Source organism: Lethenteron reissneri, chromosome 21, assembly GCF_015708825.2.
Source record: "Lethenteron reissneri isolate LAM-NWPU_2019-01 chromosome 21, ASM1570882v1, whole genome shotgun sequence".
Lineage (NCBI taxonomy): Eukaryota > Metazoa > Chordata > Hyperoartia > Petromyzontiformes > Petromyzontidae > Lethenteron > Lethenteron reissneri.
Genome location: NC_083799.1, coordinates 8,199,560 through 8,219,274, shown reverse-complemented (window position 1 = coordinate 8,219,274; position 19,715 = coordinate 8,199,560). Strand labels below are relative to the sequence as shown.

Below are 19,715 nucleotides of genomic sequence, written 5' to 3'. Positions count from 1 at the left end.
CCCGAGGTGTTTTACCTGTCCCTCGTAATTTATATTCTTAGGTTTTTCGGTAAAGTCACGTAGGTAATTTTTTTTAACTTAATAAAAGTAAAATAAAACAAAATAAAAAATCACGACCTTTCGGAAGCAACACAAGCCTCCGTCTTCAGGTGGAACCATCACAGCCACGACAGCTGTATCAAGTAAATGAGAGATCACAAGAAATACCACCCCTTATATATAATGGTTGAGGGGGGAAGGGCCAGGAACGGCACACTTTTTATTAATATGGTAAGGTGAGGCTTAAGACTAAGAATAGACTGCATAACAAAGGACTGAGCCTTTGTTATGGAGAGGTGTGGTTTGTAACTAACACCTAGCATACATAACAAAAGTGTGAAAAAAGAAAAAAGAAAGCAAGTAAAAAACTAAAACTGGTAAAACAACAAACTGGCTGTCTATCAATAACCTGTAATAGTTGTCTGTCAAATAAGATGGTCCAAATAAGTGTAGTTACATCTTTTTTGCATGGTTAATCACATCTTTCCAATGGTTACTCAGTTTGTAACCCTCATCACGGTTGAAATTATGTCTGTGTTTGTATATTTGTATGGCTTCGTGTACAAACCTTTGATGGTAGCCAGGAGGTTTGCAGGGCACCCTGGATACTGTAAGTCAGGAACGACATCCTTCACAGATGGAATCAGATCTGGAGTCTACAAACTGAGTTGCAGGTGTGATTGCTACATTGGAGAAACGAAACGTCATGTTTCTGATCGTGTCCGCGAGCACAAGTCAGATCTGAAACACGGCAGAACTGATTCTTCGGCTGTTGCCAATCATTGCTACAACTCTGTGGGCTCTCATGAAATTGTCTTTTCCGAGACCAGGGTGCTCTGCAAACCTCCTGGCTACCATCAAAGGTTTGTACACGAAGCCATACAAATATACAAACACAGACATAATTTCAACCGTGATGAGGGTTACAAACTGAGTAACCATTGGAAAGATGTGATTAACCATGCAAAAAAGATATAACTACACTTATTTGGACCATCTTATTTGACAGACAACTATTACAGGTTATCGATAGACAGCCAGTTTGTTGTTTTACCAGTTTTAGTTTTTTACTTGCTTTCTTTTTTCACACTTTTGTTATGTATGCTAGGTGTTAGTTACAAACCGCACCTCTCCATAACAAAGGCTCAGTCCTTTGTTATGCAGTCTATTCTTAGTCTTAAGCCTCACCTTACCATATTAATAAAAAGTGTGCCGTTCCTGGCCCTTCCCCCCTCAACCATTATATATACGGGGTGGTATTTCTTGTGATCTCTCATTTACTTGATACAGCTGTTGTGGCTGTGACGGTTCCACCTGAAGACGGAGGCTTGTGTTGCTTCCAAAACGTCGTGATTTTTTATATTGTTTTATTTTACTTTTATTAATTAAAATTGTTTTACCTACGTGACTTTACCGAAAAAGCTAAGAATATGAATCCTTGCAGTCACGAAAGCTTCAAATCTAGAACCTCGTATTTTAATTGTTTATGCTCGCAGTTAAAATATGAATATACGCTGCTAGTTTGACTAAATCACTACACTTTGCGAAAACACTGTTAAAAATAATCTAATCTATATATATAAAATGGCGAATCTATCTGTCTGTGTGTGTGTCTGTGTGTCGCCGGACCATACGCAGTTTCATTGGACGGCGGTTGCCCCTGGCAACGGGTAGCGACGCTTTCGCCGCGGGGTGGACGCCATTTTTAATTCCCGTTAAAAATAGGCGCATGCATTAACACGCGACTCTGAGGTAAATTCATCAAAGTTTCACGTCCTCTTCACTCCCCCCCCCACCACAATGTGTGCAATTACTATTATAGGGTCGGTACATTATAAAATTATAGCGATTAGACAGTATTATTGTAGCGTGGGGGGGGGGGGGGGGACGGCACCCCTACCCAGCCTCAGCCGGGTGGGCAATTTAGGCGAGGCCGGAGGCTCTGCACGGTGCTAGGCCTCGACACCCACCACGCGACTCTGAGGTAAATTCATCAAATTTTAACGTCCTCTTCACTCCCCCGCCACCCCAATGGGTGCAATTACTATTATAGGGTCGGTAGATAATAAAATTATAGTGATTACACAGTATTATTGTAGCGCGGGGGATCGGCGCGCCTCACTAAAACCCTACAACGGATCGGCGCGCCTCACTAAAAGCCTACAACGGATCGGCGCGCCTCACACAAATCCTACAACGGATCGGTACGCCTCACACAAATCCTACAACGGATCGGCGTGCCTTACACAAACCCTACAACGGAAGCGTAACGCATTGTAGTGTTGTGGTTAGCGCGCCGCGCTACGAACCCGGCGACCCGAGTTGCATTCCCGCTCACGGCCACCACCGGTGACGATTATTTGAACCGGTCCTGGGCCTCCCCTAGGTCGACTCAGCCTCAAAACGAGTAACTGGTGTGGCGTATGAACATTGCCACTGGGGAGACAAAGGCGGCCGGGCGTGATGGATCCAAGTCCCGGGCGAAGCCGGGTAGTACAGCTAGTTCTCTACAAAGCTAGAGGATTAGAGAGAGAGTGATATGCATGTAGAGTATCCTGCCTCCAGCCACGTGACTGCACCTGTGCACAGTGGTTGCCCTCGACATAAGAAATCTCAGCAAATTGCTTCGAGCCCCAAGAATGTCAGGGGGCCGCGGATTCGAGAAAAAAAGAAATCGGGGTGAACCAAATATCATCTCAAATTGAAAATTCTGACGAATCATAAAAAGGTAATTAACATTAAATAAGTTAATTCATCTTCCTCGTCCATATCGTGCCTGCATCTCTCTTCTCTCATCTAACTCCTTCTTCGTCTTTTGCATAAAAAACGCGTCTGTAATCTCACTTGGGCGTTACAAATCGAAAGGTGTGCCGCCACAAATAAATGTCTGCTTATGCCCCCCCCCCCCGACCATGAGCCTGCCACACTTTCTGTCTTCTTACAGTGGGGCCCGTTCATACATAAAACCATACCCTCAGCAACAGGCGTTCTGCCATAAAAACACACGGCAGCTCGTGGGCAGGGCTCGTGCAGTGGCAACAAGAAATGACCTCCCACAAGACTGCAGAGAGGGTTCTTGGTTGAGCGTCGCGACTGAAGGCCAATTAGGAAAAAGCCACTATGTTTCAGCTCAGCCTGTTCGGAGCAGACCAAGCTCCTCGTGATGCAAGGCAGAAAGAGGCGATGCTAATCGTCGCCTTGCTTGGCTCTCCATACATTGCGTTCATGCGTCGAACACAACTGCGCGTGCTCGCGCTCTTTTCTGACATTGATGACACATTTATTTCTATGGGAATGCGATGTCTCAGTTCGTGAATAACTCCCACGTACAGCCTTTCAATGTAGCAAACATATTGGTTACATTATATATTATTAAGGGCAGCGCGCCAGGCGATGGGATATTTCGCTTCAAAAGCAAGTTCCTCTTCCCGAACATCGCGAGGCCATCTTATATCACGCTTGTTTTTACTCGTGACCTCACATACATCTTGTGCATCTTGTGCTCCACAATGATGTGCCCAGAATCGTAGCATACATATTCACCGCAGCTGGTGTTCGGGCAGTACTTTTCATAACCTCTCCCTCCATTGCCCTTACGCAATGTTCTTTAGGCTCCTGCCATGGTAATTGATAGAGGATCTATAAAGAAGTTGACAGCAGGGTGTCTGTTTTCTGTACGTAAGTTAACAATTCTGCTGCTTCCGTGGAGGCTCTGTGATTACGACGGAATGGAGCGTGCTCAGTTGCCACCCTGCCGAGGCAGCTGTTTTCATCAGTTGCTCCTCAGGGTAAGCGTTGCGTTTGATTTATTCATTTTGCGCGAAAATGCTGTTTTATAATAATTTCTTACCAGGGGGTTTTCTTTGCTGGGACAGTGATGTTTTAAATGTAAGTATAATTTCTTTATTCGCAAGTCTTGATGGGTAACTTCACACACCACTGACACGTGTGGTATTAAACACCCCATGCTTGTGAGAACACCACCTCGGTTTTTTTTATCGTGTGTATACTTGTAAACAGTTCGTCGATCGGCTGGTCGCGTATGGTGGGCTAAGGTATGGGTACTCCCACCTCTTCCAAATACGTCTGGCCAGTGTGGGAAATTGTAGGCAATTGTAGGCAAAAGTAGAAATCCCTCTAGTGGAGGCCCATCCCGCCGGCAGTGGCATGAGAGCAAGCATGGCTCACAGGGCTATACCTAATAAATTAAACTTGAAACTTGAATTGCAGAGCTGCACCATCACCGTCACCTATAAATACAGGTTTTTGGGTTAGATCGTGCAAATATATACATGTGCCGTTAAACCCACCACCACCCGACACAGACAATTAGTAGGGGTTGTCACGTAAACAGAACATGCCAATTCGTTACTAGTACTCAGATTGTAAATGTTGTGGCTTTGCTCTCCAACACACTGGTGTGCTGTAGTAGTGTAATGACAGTAGAGTCAACCTGTGGTGTGAGTGGACTAGTGGCCACGGGAGGTAATGACAGGGCTGTCAGCTTGCAGCACGAAGGGACTGGTGGCTACGGGAATGATCGAGAATAGGAGCGTGGCCAGGTGACGGAAGAGGACGGTTGAGTCTGCTGGTGGAACGAGTGTCTAGAGCCAGCGAGAAGGTTCGGGAAGGGGGGCGTGGCCTCGGTCCGTATATCAGGGAGATGCGTGGGAGACTCGGGGCTGTTGCAGTTCTAGTGAACGTGTCTCCTCAATAAACAAACATCTCAAGACAAGTGTGTCAAGTCATTACACTCGTAACGAATTGGCATGTTCTGTTTATGTGACAAACCTTACTAATTGGCTGTATAGGGTGGTGGCGGGTTAAACGACACATTTATATATTTATGCGAGCTAACCCAAAAAATTATTATGGATGATATTGGTCGCGAAAGCCTACGTGTTCAACCATCACCTATGGTTGTAAATGGTAGCAGGCAATCGTCACGTGGCTTTTGTGGTGGTCAATACATTTAATGTTGCGATATATAAGCCTGTTAATGAATGTGAAATCCATATGCAGTTTACATTCACCTGGTTGAAGTAGTTCACGCTGTTCCAAAACGCATAAAGAATATTATTTTCACAAATAGATGTGAATTACATTGCCATTTAACCACGCCAGTTGTGGGCTACTTTTCTCATATCAAATTCTGATTCGTGTTGTTAATTGTCTAAGGAGGTGATAATTGGTTGGGTACATTTGAGTTTGCAGCTTACCAAAGGAAATGCGTACGTACACACGTGCATGCGTGAACTTTATTTATAACCAGGTGAGAACCCATGGAGACATACATCCAATTTGCAATGAAGACCTGGGGTGCATACAGATTAAGTACAGCATGTTACATTTATATATTGGGGGAGCTGACACAGCGGTTACCATGCTGTGCTTTGAACTCAGCCACCCGAGTTTGATTCTTGGGCACTGCTGATATCAGCGGTGAGTGATATCTGACCTGGGCACCCCCACCCCCCTTCACCGACTGTTATTGATCAGCATTGTGAAGTATGGTCAAATAAGCCCCTTGACCAACAACGTGTGGACAGACCTTCATCCAGCAGTAGATTTGACAAAGTGCTGTGATTATTAGTATCATATCAGCGCAGAACACCGGTAGAGTGGAGTAGGCACGTGACTCGTAGCCACAACCATAGCGAGATGTATACTGCATGTGGTGTGCCGAGTGTCGAAATAACATACTGACCTCGACATACCCCAGGTGAAATTAAGCAATTGGAATTCAACCATAAAAATCTTTTTTTTGAGAAAAAGCTGTTTGACAGAATTTTTAAAAATAGCTTTTGCAAAAACATTAGCATAAACCTTAGTGGGACAAATTTCACACAAAATGAGTAGCAAAGGTTCAGTGCTCTGATATTACAGCAGCCTCCACCCAGCCATCTTGCATGTTTGCACCAGCCACCTTTTTTAGGGTCCTGCTCCAGAGCGTGGTCTGTGAAATTAAACCGCACATGATTGCCTGCTCCCACTTAATTTGTTTTGTTTGTTGCACAAACAATGTTGTAGAAGGTGGATCTGGACTGAGCAGGGATAGGTTATTGGTTATGTTCTCATTATATAGGAACACCGTTGGTTTGAATTCCCGCGACTTAATGCATAGCCAATGGTGTATTAATAGAATAAGCTATTTGTACTTAAACCTCAATTAGAGGTATCCATCACGCTTTATGCGACCCTTACTCAAGGGGTTGCAGTTTTAGGTTAGGCATGGGGTTATGCACAAATTACTTGTTTATTTGAAGTATACAGCTAATTGGCTACAGTTTCTATCGATGTAATTCTACAGAGAATGCCATGTATGTCGAACATGTTTGTCATCCCCTTGGCACATTCAGCATATTATCGGAAGCGTCACGAATTACATTTCACGTGCTTCTTTTTGGACATTGAGGCATGGGCATATTCCCAAAACGAAACAGCCACTCATCAGTTTCTTCTCACTACGGGTTATTTTACCCAGAAGAATATGAGTGGGTCCTTTTAAATTACATAATTATTTTAATTCTTAGATCTTTTTTTATTCTATTTCTACTATCGGTGGCATGTCATGAGATAAAGAATATGTTCAAATAACTTACCAATTTAGTTTCAGCCAGTCATTGTAGAGTGGGTTAAGATCGTCGACTCGCCACACTTGAGAAACTGGTCTACCACGGGCAGCTGCTGGAATTTGAACCCAGGATCTGAGCGGTGACAGCTCCGTGCTCTGACCCCTGAGCCACCTGGCCACGTCATGCATAAGTTTTAGATGAGGTGTTGCGTCTGCTTGGATGTTGAAAATGACAGACTCTCATCATGCTCATGTGTATTTTTATCTAATCATATGTATATGGTGAGATGTTAACTACCTCGCCTGTAATACTGGAGGTCGTGGGTTCGATTCCGACTGACACATACGGTATATTTGAAGTTTGCGTGTTCTCGTGGTCGCGTGGATTCTTCTCCGAGTCCTTCGGTTTTCCCCTCCACATTTATAGTCAAGATGCGTTTAGCGTATTTAGCTCCTGCTATAAATGTCCACACGATGATAAGCCACTTCGTTGAGCTATCATTTGTGGCCAGGTCGCTTCGGAAAAAGAGCTGTATAGCTCTTACCTGGTAAAATTAAAAATAATAGTTTCGTTTAGATATATATATATAAGCCAGCCCATGTCCTATCACACGTTACTTTTTGTGATGCCTCTGAAAATCATAACGCTTACACAATGCCACTTTACGAACTGTGCAGAAATAAAAAAAAAATATTGTATCAAGTGGTGTGGCACGTTTGAAATGTTGCAGGAAATGCGGAGGGAGAGAATATAAAAGGTTACAAATAAAACATTGTTATAAAAATGGACATGTTCCACAGCTAATCGCCACCACATATACTTCTTCATAAGGGCTGGTAATCATTTGTTTAGTTCAGATGTATACATTATTATATCATGGTTGTTTTTTTAGTCCATTCTTTTGTATGGCATTGTGAAAAGCAAGAGTTTAAATGTTTTCTTAATGATCATCATAAATGAATGCAAAGGTTCCTCATCCAGTCCAATGATGTGGTTGACGCAGTGTGGATTTCAGCGATAACGCCAGGATATGCATGGATGGAGCCTTCATCGGTGATGTGCTTGATGGTTTGGACTTCTCCACAGTCACAGTTGGGTGATTCTTTGATCTTCTATTTATATAAAATGTATGCGCATCTGCCGTGTTGTGTTCGAGCGCAGTTCAGCATGGTACATAGTCGTCGTGGAAGAGAGAATCCTGGTACTGCCACCGTCAGATCATGAATGATGTTTTGGTTTGCCACGTCCATAGCCGCCCATGATTCAGACCGCCGAGTGGCGGTGTCTTTATTTTCGGCTGCTAGAGCAGAGGTGCATTTCCAGAACTGTTTCCTGCATTTTAGCTTTGGGTGTAGGGGTTCGTTTAGATCTTGATGGAGCGGCAGAGTGAAGTTCTTCATTATTTTGTTGTACTCCAGTGTCATCGCACTATCGAGTCGAATGTTGGCAGGAGCGATATTCGCCAGCACAGGAAGCCACGGGAGTGGAGTAGACTTTAGGGAACCGCTGGTGATACAAAGCGTGTTGTTAATTTCGGCATCGACAAGGTTCGTGTGAGGGCTTGAACCCCACACTGGGGCACAGTACTCTGCAGTGGAGTAAACAAGAGCCTGCGTTGATATCTTCAACATGCTGGCATCGCTTCCCCAGGTTGTTGCTGCAAGTTTCTGAATAATATTCACTCATGCTTTCGTCTTACCTTTAGCTTGTTTGAGATGGTGATGGTAGTTAAGCGTCCGATCCAAGGTAACTCCTAGATATCTAGGGTGTTCATCATGCCTTAGCTTCGCCCCGCAGAAGTTAATGTTCAATGTTTTAGAAGCTTGTCTGTTGTGCAAGTGGAAGGCGGAGACAACGCTCTTCAACGGGTTAGGCTTTAGGTGCCAATTCTTTAAGTAATCTTCAAGAGTCTTCAGATCTTATTCGAGGACTACCTCAAGTCCTCCATTTTCTGTGCTTGAGTTGCGAGTGCGATATCATCCGCATATGTGAACTTACGGAAAGATGTTGCTGGAATGTCGCTAGTATAGAGATTGAACAGCGCTGGTGCCAGAACTGATCCCTGTGGGAGTCCATTGGTCAATCTTCGTGTGCTGCTGGCAGCTTCACCAAGGTGGACGGTGAACCATCGGTTGCTCAGCATTTCGGTGATTAGTCTAATTGTCAGGCAGCAAGGCACGGCTTTCGCAAGCTTTCGCAGGAGTCCCTTCTGCCATACAGTATCATAAGCTGAAGAGAGGTCGATGAAAGCTGTTGCTGTTTTGAGCTGGCGTTTGAAACCGGCTTTGATGTGACTTGTTAAGGCAAGCACCTGATCGCAACAATTTCAACCATTTCTAAATCCTGCTTGTTCCTGGGGAACTATTTCCTCAAGTGTCGGCATCAGCCTTTTGAGCAGAAGCCGCTCCATTAGTTTGTAGCAGACGCTGATTAGGGAGATAGGGTGGTAGTTTTGAGCGTCCAATGCGTCCTTTCCTGGTTTCAGAATTGCTATTATCCTTGCCTCTTTCCACTCCTTCGGAACGATGCCTGTGGAATGGATGTCAGTGAAGAATGTGGCTAGCCATTTTCTCGCTCTTGGTCCCAAGTTATTGATTAATTCGGCATAAATATCATCAAGACCTGAGGCTTTCCCGAATTTCAACTGGGCAATTCCTCCACTGAGAACAGACGGGAGAATTCAGAAGTTTATTTGCAGTTATCTAGTGTGCAATAAAGTTATTTGTAGACTTGCCGTCTTGTGTTTTTGTCGATGGAATTTCGTGAATTGTTGATAAGTTGCCTATCAATCTCGTCAGAACTGACTTGCGGAGGTTTATAGGCTGACATCGCGGCTGCTTCCATCAACCTCGGGAGGCGCCAGGCTTTACGGCTAGATTTTGCAAAGTCAAGTGCCTCAGCTGTTTCACGCCACCTTTCTCTTCTTTGTAAATTCAGTACATCGAGTACGGCTTTTGCAGTCTCCTGCTTCTTATCAGCATTGAATTTCCAGAAAAGCTGTTTGCTTTCTAGAGTCCAACATGGAATAAATACCTTTTTGAAGCCTCTTGCGATGTTGGCCTTGGCAACTGCCTTTATGAGACCAACAAAACGAAGGTAGTTGACTGTGTGTGGAGGTATCATTCCAACTGATTCTTCCAAGTCCGCAGTGAAATTCACTCATTCAGCTGGTCTCAGATTCCAACGCGGTTTTGGTGTGCAGCGGAAGAGCGGAATCTGAATACCCATATGGATCACTACAGGTCTATGTTTGACTATTTGGAAAGTTGTCTAGGACTTTTCTCATTAACGGCATCGGATTTCCGTTCTGATCCTGAGACACAAAACCTAAATCGGGCGTATAGCACTTTTTCCACCTCGCCGACTTGAAAGTACTGCGGTCTTTTGTGTCATAGAGCAAGTGCTGGTCTTCTGCCGCTGCCCATGATGTTAGTTGGCACTATAGCCCCACAATGTGTGGTGGCTGTTGAAGTCATCTACGTGGATGATAGGGTGGCTTGGCTGCAATAATGCCGGACACGGCCATTCCATACCTGGAGGCTTGTAGACATTGACCACTGTCACGTCATTGATCTTGATGGCGATATAGTGTGGCGAGGTGTGTGGCATGACCTGGATCTTGTCCTTCAGTTTGTTCTTTATGCATGTTGCAAGGCCATGTTTCAGATGGTGGCTTGCAGCAATGACAGTGTATCCGATTATCTTTGATCGAGGGCACTGTCGATCTAGATGTATTTCTTCCAGTGCAAGGACGGCAAAATCTTAAAACTGGAGAATCTTCAAAATGTAATTGCATTTCACACTGGAGAGGCCTTCGATGTTAAGCTGCATGACTTGCATCGACGGGCCGACATTCACATTGCTTAGACCTTGTGAAATGCTCTCTATACTATACTCTTTGGTTCTTTCGGTAAAGTCACGTAAGTAGAAAAATAATAGTTCATGACTTTTCGATCGCAACACAAGCAATCATCATCAGGTAGGACAACCACAGCAAGAAAAAACTTCTGAAGTAGGCAAGAGATCTGCTGTGGCACAAGGTTATATAGGCCTCGGCAGTAGGGGGAGGGGGGAGAGAAGGGGGGGAGGCGGGCAGAAAGTGGACCCCGCAGCAGCATCCAGGCCACTGGAGTAAAGTGGACCACCGCGGCAGCACTGGAGAGATCGGCTGCAGGGGGGAGGAGATAAGGGGGGGGCGAAGGAAGCCGGGCAGAAAGTGGACCCCGCGGCAGCACCCGGGTCACTGGAGTGGAGATCAGAGAGAGATGCACAGAGAGAGAGAGAGAAATACACACAGAGAGTGGGAAATGGCAGCTGACATAGGCAGGTAGGGGTACATCACAGTCAGTGAAGACTTTACCTGGTTAATAACGTCCTTCCAATGATTGCTCAGTTTGTACCCATCTTCTCGGTTGAAGTTGTGTCTGTGTTTATATATCTGGATGGCTTCATGAACAAATATCTGATAATTGCCGGTGGGTTTGCAGAGTAGCTTCGTCTTGGAAAAGTCAATTTCGTGAGCCCACTGCGTTAAAACAATGATCAGCAACGGCAGAGGTATTGGTCCTGCCGTGTTTCAGATCTGCCTTGTGTGTACACGAACGCGGTCCGAGACATGTCGTTTCGTTTCCCCAATGTAACTGCTGCCGCAGCCACAACTCAGTTTGTAGACACCAGGGTATTGCATATCAGGAATCACATCCTTTACAGATGGGATCAATCACGGATTTTGTGTACTGTGTTGAAACGAACCTGGATCTTGTGTTTGTTTAAGATTTTGGAAATATTTTTGGTAACCCCTGCTATGTATGGCAAAGTGATGGTATTGGTTGGATCTTCAGATGGTTGTTTTTGCAGATTGTACGGTCAGAATATCCGTTCATCCTGAGGGCTTGGTGTACGTGTTCCAGCTCACTGGCTGTACTGTTGCTTTTTAGGCCGGGATACCTTTGTCGGGCATTCGGCCGCTGATGTGATGACATTCGTTGTGCTTTCGCACATAGCAGGAAAGACCGCGAGCAGGTTGTCATCTTCTTCCCCCATTATAATTGCATATACAGTCATAACTTAAACAAACATGCAAGAAATAGATTATTTCGTGAGGATGTCAAGAACTGCGGGTGGATGGTTACCTTTTAGTGTATTCCTGTTGAGTGATGAAAAAGCTATATATTTGTTAAAAGCACATATCACAATCACCGAGATTGGGAACACATGATGGTAATTTGAAAATTCCAAGAAACATTACGATTTATTGCATTTCTGTAGCACTTAATATATTTGCTCTTGTTCCTATGTGGACCGATTTACTTCAACATAAAGTACAAGAGTATACAGATTATCATTTGAATAATCCATCAGCTTAATAGAACAAATCACCAAGTGTCAGGCACTGCCAGCCTCGGTACAGATCAATGCTACACAAAAGCTTGGTTTATATAATGGATTAAGGGTGAAAACCTGCAATGTACACACTTGCAGCTTTCAGTCTCGCGTGAAGTGATTATCATTATTGCATGAAAGGGTCAAGACGGGGGTGCTGTAATGAATTTGGAGGATCGTGGCTGTTGACTGCAAATGTTTTTCTTCTCCTGGGTACGTGCTCACACGTTCATCTGCCTGCATAAGTAGTGCGAACGTGCAGTTTCGTATACGGAGTGGCCATAAAGAGATCATCTTCTAATAAATAATTAAATGTATAAATTCATGATTAGGGAATACTTAATATTTTTTCGGAATAATTCATTAGATTGCAGTTTGAACCGTTGTGGTTAAGATGTTGTGACGAGATGAGTGATGAATGGGATCTAGGCAATGCTGCATCGGCAGTGGTGCACACGCACAATTAACAAAACACACTCAACACACCCAGCAATAACACTGTGGCCTTGAAAGGTAACCAATATATAATAGGTGACATTATGGGCAATGGCCCTTCTTCTAAGCACAGAAGGGCCATTGCAGAGATATATGATATTTAATTGTCACACATCTTCGTGGCAAGGGATAATGTATTTTAGAGGTGAATGGGCCTACACTCTAGTCTAGCCCAACCCAGATAGGGGCTTTCTCAACATTGTATCATTCTGGGCTGTCTGCCCCCGGATCATAGTAAACTATTACATACAAGACAGTATTGGTACTGTGCAGAACACTGTCAATGGCTACCAAACATACAGACTTAGGGATCCCTGCATGAGTGATGGGGCCTGCAGCGAATTCTAAACGTGTGCTGCATGTCAGCACTCTGGCAGCACACTCCCTCCTGCCCCAGACTCTCACGGCCGCACTTGCCCTGACTTTAAACCAGCGATTAAAAAGCAAAGGGGTAGCATGGGGTGGAACGAGCTTTCCCACGCCCCTTCACGGCACACATTAGTGGTAACGGAGGGGGAATCCGTATGCTCCACATCGAATGGACAGCTTAACGGTTTAGTATTGTGCGGTAAATTTCGATTTAAAGCTTTCGTGACTGCAGGGATTCATCTTCTTGGTTCTTTCGGTAAAGTCACGTGGTTCTTTTGTTAAGGCGCTCTTTCTTCCACCTCCAACGCAGCTTATATATAAGCTCCTAGCTTGGCATTGTCTCATTCTTCACCTGAGGACGGCTGCTTGCGTTGTGGCCGAAACGTCGTGAGAATTGTTTTATTATGTTTTATTTTTATTATTTTATTACTTCCCTTCTACGTGACTTTACCGAAAGAACCAAGAAGATATTGTGCGGTAATTTGTATAATATATGTGTGTTGTGTACGCATGCTATAAGTATGCCTTAAGCATGTACATGGACGGTTAATGTCGGTGTCATTTTGTTTATCCAGGGGGCTGCATGGCCCTCTCACCTTGGCGCCTCTCTGCAATGAGCTTGCTCCTGTTCTGAATTTCTGCTTTAACAATTGACGAAAAAAATTATGTTCCACCTCTTATATTGCCTGTCTTATTTTGCATGTGCATTTGCGAATGATATGCACCTGGCACGTCGATCTCTCACCTCGCTCGGTGTTGTCTGCCTCCTCCGTAATCTCTCGCTATCGCTCTGTCGTCAATGTTGGGAGCAGCTGTCATTTGCGGCCACAACACCCGTGCTTTCGGACAAGAAGAAGTACCCGAACTTCTTCCGCACGGTGCCGTCGGACAACGCAGTGAACCCTGCCATCGTGAGGTTCCTGCAGCACTACAAGTGGCAGCGCGTGGGCACGCTCGCACAGGACGTGCAGCGCTTCTCCGAGGTGCGCCCGTGTGAGCTGGAATGCGCCCAGCCAACGACAGCGTCGCCCAACTCCTCGTAGCGGAAAGTCGCCCAACAAACAAACATTTTTAAAAAATACTTTTAAAAAACACGCTTTAATGAAATGTACTGTCCGAGCTGCCCCTCCCCCTGCCTCCTTCACCTATCGCCCCTCCCCTCCTTCCACATCCCCCGCCCCTCGGCGTGGCTCCCCGAGTGAGTTAAAGCGTGGACAATTAGAGCCATAAAAAATATTGTTTAAAAATATATATTTTTAATTTTTAATGATAGAATATAGTATTGTCATCAGTATGACATACCTATACCAAGTTTGCAGTCGATACGATATTGGGAAGACGGTTGAAATTGAGTTACAAGATTTTAGGATACGACAACACACAGAGTAAGCTAATTAAAAGCGTGTAAAATGTTTAAAAATACATGTTTTGGATTATTTATGATAGAATATAGTCTTGTCATCAGTATGACATAGGTATTTATTTCAAGTTTGCAGTCGATAGCACATTGGGAAGTGGGTAAAAATTGAGTTACAAGATTGTTTTTGAGGATACAACAGACGGAGTGAGTTAAATTAAAGCGTGTAATAATAATAATAAAACAGGATCTGCTTCTGCAGACTGAGACCTTTGCATGCCATATTTAGCCATTATAAGCTATGTGAATAGAGTAATATACCAGCACCATAGAGAACAAACAGAATATGCTTTAAAGGAATATGCATATGTAAGTTGAGGTTAATACAGGATGGATGTGGTCCAATTATATTGAAAAAGGAAGACCGTTAATATTTAACGACGTTCACCACTTTTACTTTTCTCAGTATTGATTACACTTTCACAGATTGCCGGACAGTTCGGTTCCTTGAGGAGTCGTGCGGCAATAAACAGGGAACCACGTCCACGCTCAAAGCCGACCTTTAAGCCAGGAGCTCGGAACAATCCTGTAACGATACAGTATTAGCGCAGCAGCTTAATTTGCATAACATCACCCCTGAAAATTGCACATGTTTTTATGTGATGGTGTAAATTACAGGTTGCCGTGCCCATGCATGGACATGAGCCCTCGCAGGTTGTCTAGGCCAGGGGCTCTACCATTTGTGTTTGCCAAGATATAGCTGTAATGATAACTTTCCTCAAACATAAGTATATTAAGCAATGTTATAAATAGATTGAAGGCATGGAATTATATACCTTTGGTGGGAAATTTGACCTAACGCCCCATGCCTGCCGCTAAATTATCCTCGCACACTCAGTGATGTGTGCTCTTCTTATAAGTGAACGTTCATAAACGAGTATTCAGGACAGACGCGGGCCTGAGCATTGTTTGAGGTTAAACCACATTACCACAGGGTTTTTGGCAGATATTGTCTTTTTGTAAATATGCAAATTAAACCATATATGTTCAAGTTGCACAGTTTAAGTAGGATATAATTCTGCAAATGTAGAGATAATAATGCAACCACACCACATTTTTGTTTATACAATTGTTGCTTTCTGTTGTATATGTCGAGTCTTGAAAAATTAATAAAAAATAATACAATTTAAATAAAAATGGCAAAATGTGTAATTATCCTAAATTATGACAATTTATGTAATTATGCGCAAAAGGAAGGTGTAATTATATTAAGTTATGCACATGTATGTGCTTATGCTAATGCATGCCGTTATGATAATTAGGCTCTGCCTCGTGGTCTCGGGTCGTATTATCAATCGGGATAATACAATAAATTGTATGAATTTTGATTTAAAGCTTTCGTGACTGCAGGGATTCATATTCTTAGTTCTTTCGGTAAAGTCATGTAGAAGAGAAATAATAAAATAATATAAATATAAAACACGTTTCGACTGCAACACAAGCAATCATCATCAGGTGTGAAATCCACAGCAAGAAAATGGTCTTATTGTTTTATATTTATATTATTTTATTATTTCCCTTCTACGTGACTTTACCGAAAGAACCAAGAATATGAATTGTATGAAGTTATACAAGTGTGATGTAATTATGCTAAATTAAGCTCGGCTTCGTTGTATAGGGTTGTATTATCAATCAGGATAATACATTTATTCTCATGCCACCTTGTATGACTTGTGAGGCAGCGGGGTGAGGGGTGAGGGTTTTTGTTATATGTATTTTTGTGCCCCACGCTACACCCCGATTTATTATTTAAAAAAAATATTGGCAGAATTATTCTTAATATCAATTTAGGAAAAAGGCCAATATACAACATTTCGTTGTTAATATTTTACTTATATTTATCCGCTCATTTTAGTATATTGCACTGTTGCCATACAACAGCACCGTGAAGCTCAAGTGAGCATTCTTTCATGACTACAGTACCATTAAACAGCTTTGAAGTCATCTGGTAAAATTAGCATGCAAGGCGCTTGTTCAGTGACATCAAAGAGGAATCGCATCCGTATCTGCAGAGCTTTTGTCTATGCAATTGAAGCATTTACACATTTGTCTGCAGTTTTAAATCAAATCTCAGCAACAGTATTATCAGAACAAATATCGGAAATAGTGAATTTTATCTGTAGATGTTGCGGCGGTGTGGGGGAATGGATGAGCGCGCACCGGTTTATATTCTCAGTCTGATGAATTTTGGGTCTCGTTATGTGCTTATGAGAATGGCATGGTATGTCAACCTTGCACCCAACGGTAACAAGCAGTGTACATAATCCTACACGTCTGTGAAACAAGTGTGGAGAGTAGTGACGCATTCAATCTACCCCCCCCCCCCCTCATCAATAAAAACTAAATTTAAGGCATGTTTTGATGTTCTGAGGGGGTGTTATGATTAGTCTACAATCACCAGATGTGCGTTAAGCCAATGCAGTGGCAATAGGCAAAACATCTGAATTAATAAAAATGTAATAATTAACATGCTATATACTTTTTTACGTTTCTCAAATAAATCATAATAAATTCACTTTACAAAATTACTGTGTCATATGAAAGAAGATGATAATAATGATCACGACAACCTTTACAGTGCCGTAACATGGCAAGCCACATACCACGGGCGTGTCTATTTTATGCTCCGAAAAGAGTTTGTGTCACAAACCAAACTGGAATAAGCCCTGTTTAGTGAACGACTACATTTAATCCGATGGGGCTTTTCTGGTGCAGTCATCAGTGGTCAGGTTGAAACCATTGAGCTGCTGCATTTGAGAACCCAGGTTCATCCTCCTATCATCAGCCATCGTCAATCCACTGCTGAATGAAGCCTTCTTAAACGGTCGCCACCTCCATCAATTCTATCACGTCATATTTTCACCATGTGTGGCTGAAAAAAAGATTGTAACCAATTTCCTATACTACCTTTTTTTAAAGATAGCATAAGAGTAGTAATGATAGAATATACAAATGTTATGATAACGTGTTGAACAATATGGGATGTACTTAAAGTTACAAGTTTCACAGGTATTTACAATGTTTATTCCAAAAGATCCAGCATATTTAAACTAAATTGAGCAATTAGAGGATGATGTTTGTGAGTTAGTGTTTTTGATGTTCAAAGTTTCAAGTTGGACAATGTGAGGGTGCATTCCAAATTTAATGATTTAATTATCACAAACACATACAATGTGTGGAAAACACCTCAAGCCATAATTAACAGCGAAAATGCTTGATACTTAAATGTTACAACAGTTCCATTGTTGTCCATGTGTTGCATTGTTTACTAGTACAATTACAATGGCTTAATGATGAAAATAAATTAAAAATCAACTTGTACATTTTGATTGGCTGATGGGAACAAATTAATAAGATTGTTTTTTATTTTCCAGTGCAGGGGGTCAGCTCTTTCTGAACAATAACTGAAGAACTAAGTCAGTGAGTGAACAATAATAATAATAATGAAACGAACCCCAACTGTCGTTTATCTTTTGGCAGGTGCACAACGACTTGACAAAAGAGCTGGATAAAGCGGGAATCCAGATTGCTGAAACGCAGAGCTTCTCCAACGATCCATGCGTCAATGTCCAAAACTTCAAGGTATGTCTGGATTGCACCCATTTGAAAGGGCGATTTTCACGAATCAATCCTAAACACCAAGTATATGAAAATAATTGACAGTTTTTACTACTTTATGGACAAATACAAGTATTATAATGTGTACTGTATAGATAATTGCATTTATTTAATGAACGTATATAAATCTTGACTTAAAGCTTTCGTGACTCCAGGGATTCATACTCTTTGGGTCTTTCGGTAAAGTCACGTAGATACAAAAATATTAATAAAAATCACGACGTTTCGATCGCAACACAAGCTATTGTCTTCAGGTGAAAAAATACAGTAGGCGAACTGCTGAGGCAGGATAAATATAGTGGGAGAGCTTCTGCAACAAGAGGTTATATAGGTTTGAGATGGGTGCAACCCAAGTGTAAGTGGGCCGGGCTAGAGATGGAATTTGCATGTAAATGTAAGATCAGAGAGCCTGAAATGCCTCACAACTTCGGGTGCCTAAGAGGCGGCCATTGTATTGCTAGAGATTAGCATGTCAATCTGTAATTTGCATGTAAATGTAAGATCGGAGAGCCTGATATACCTCATGACTACGGTGCTGAAGAGGCGGCCATTGTATTGCTAGAGATTAGAGATTAGCATGTCAATGTGAGATGGCTCCCGCAGCAGCGGCTGTGTTAATGAGATAATGACATGCCAATCACATTTACACAGTACATTAACATGCACATTTCTACATTTACATACAGTCCTCGATGTGACGGTGTGCTGTGAGCCGATCTCACGTTTACATGCAGTCCTCGATGTGATGGCGCGCTGCGAGCTTACATTGATGTTCTAATCACATTTACACAATACATTTACACAATACATTTACATGCAAATTTCTTACTTTAACATCACTAGCCCCCCCCCACTTCGTTTATGACTCTGGGGTTACGCCCATCTCTAACCTTTAAAAGTAGCCTGCATCATAGTATTTTTTCTACCTACATGACTTCAAATAAAGAATGAGAAGATTGGCATTTCAGTGTCAGAGAATCGGGCACAACGCCACCTCGTGGGCAACAAAAGCTGCACTGTGAGGGACCAACATGTCAACGCAAGAGAACCACCGCACCGATGGCCGTGCCAGTGAGACATTCCGCTTAATAAACAACGAGAGCCACCACCACATCAAGGAAAAGGGAGCAGCGGCTATATTAGTAAGACACATTGGAAGGACGTTATTAACCAGGTAAAGTCATAACTGGCTGTGATGCTTCCAGCCTACCTGCCAATGTTAGTAGTTATTTCCGATTCTCTGAGTTACACTACCTTGTTAAATGTCTTTACATTAACAGGTTAAATGTCTCACTAACACAGCTGCTGCTCCCTTTGCCTCGATGTGGCGGTGGCTCTCGTTGTTTAATAGGTTGAATGTCTCACTGGCACGGCCACTGTTGCGGTGGTTTTCTTGCATTGACATGCTGGTCTCTCATAGTGCAGCGGCCAACGCCGCAGCTTTTGTTGCCCACGAGGTGGCGTTGTGCCCGGTTCTCTGACACTGACATGCCTATCTTCTCATTAACACAGCCGCTGCTGCGGGAGCCGTCTCACATTGACATGCTAATCTCTAGCAATACAATGGCCACCTCTTCAGCACCGTAGTCGTGAAGTATATCAGGCTCTGCGATCTTACATTTACATGCAAATTCTATCTCTAGCCCCGCCCACTTACCCTTAGGTTGCACCCATCTCAAACCTATATAACCTCTTGTTGCAGCAGCTCTCCTGCTATATTTTTCCTGCCTCAGCAGTTCGCCTGCTGTATTTGTTCACCTGAAGACGATTGCTTGCGTTGCGATCGAAACCTCAAGATTTTTTAAATTACTTTTCTATCT

The 19,715-nt window shown here is 43.0% G+C and overlaps 1 protein-coding gene and 1 long non-coding RNA gene across 5 annotated transcripts in view; one reads left to right on the top strand and one right to left on the bottom strand.

Moving 5' to 3' along the window:
* LOC133345158 (gamma-aminobutyric acid type B receptor subunit 2-like) overlaps window positions 1–19,715 on the top strand; it is a 137,300-nt gene that overhangs the window by 35,520 nt on the left and 82,065 nt on the right. For all 4 annotated transcript variants that reach the window (XM_061555679.1, XM_061555678.1, XM_061555677.1 and 1 more), the window contains 2 exons: window positions 13,673–13,843; window positions 17,758–17,859. In XM_061555679.1, the coding sequence (XP_061411663.1) occupies window positions 13,673–13,843; window positions 17,758–17,859 (273 nt within the window). The remainder of the gene's footprint in view (window positions 1–13,672; window positions 13,844–17,757; window positions 17,860–19,715) is intronic.
* Window positions 6,691–13,680, bottom strand: LOC133345159 (uncharacterized). The gene is made up of 3 exons (XR_009755414.1): window positions 13,606–13,680; window positions 6,912–7,158; window positions 6,691–6,785 (listed from the first exon to the last, which is right to left on the bottom strand). It is a non-coding gene; the product is annotated as an uncharacterized LOC133345159 (long non-coding RNA).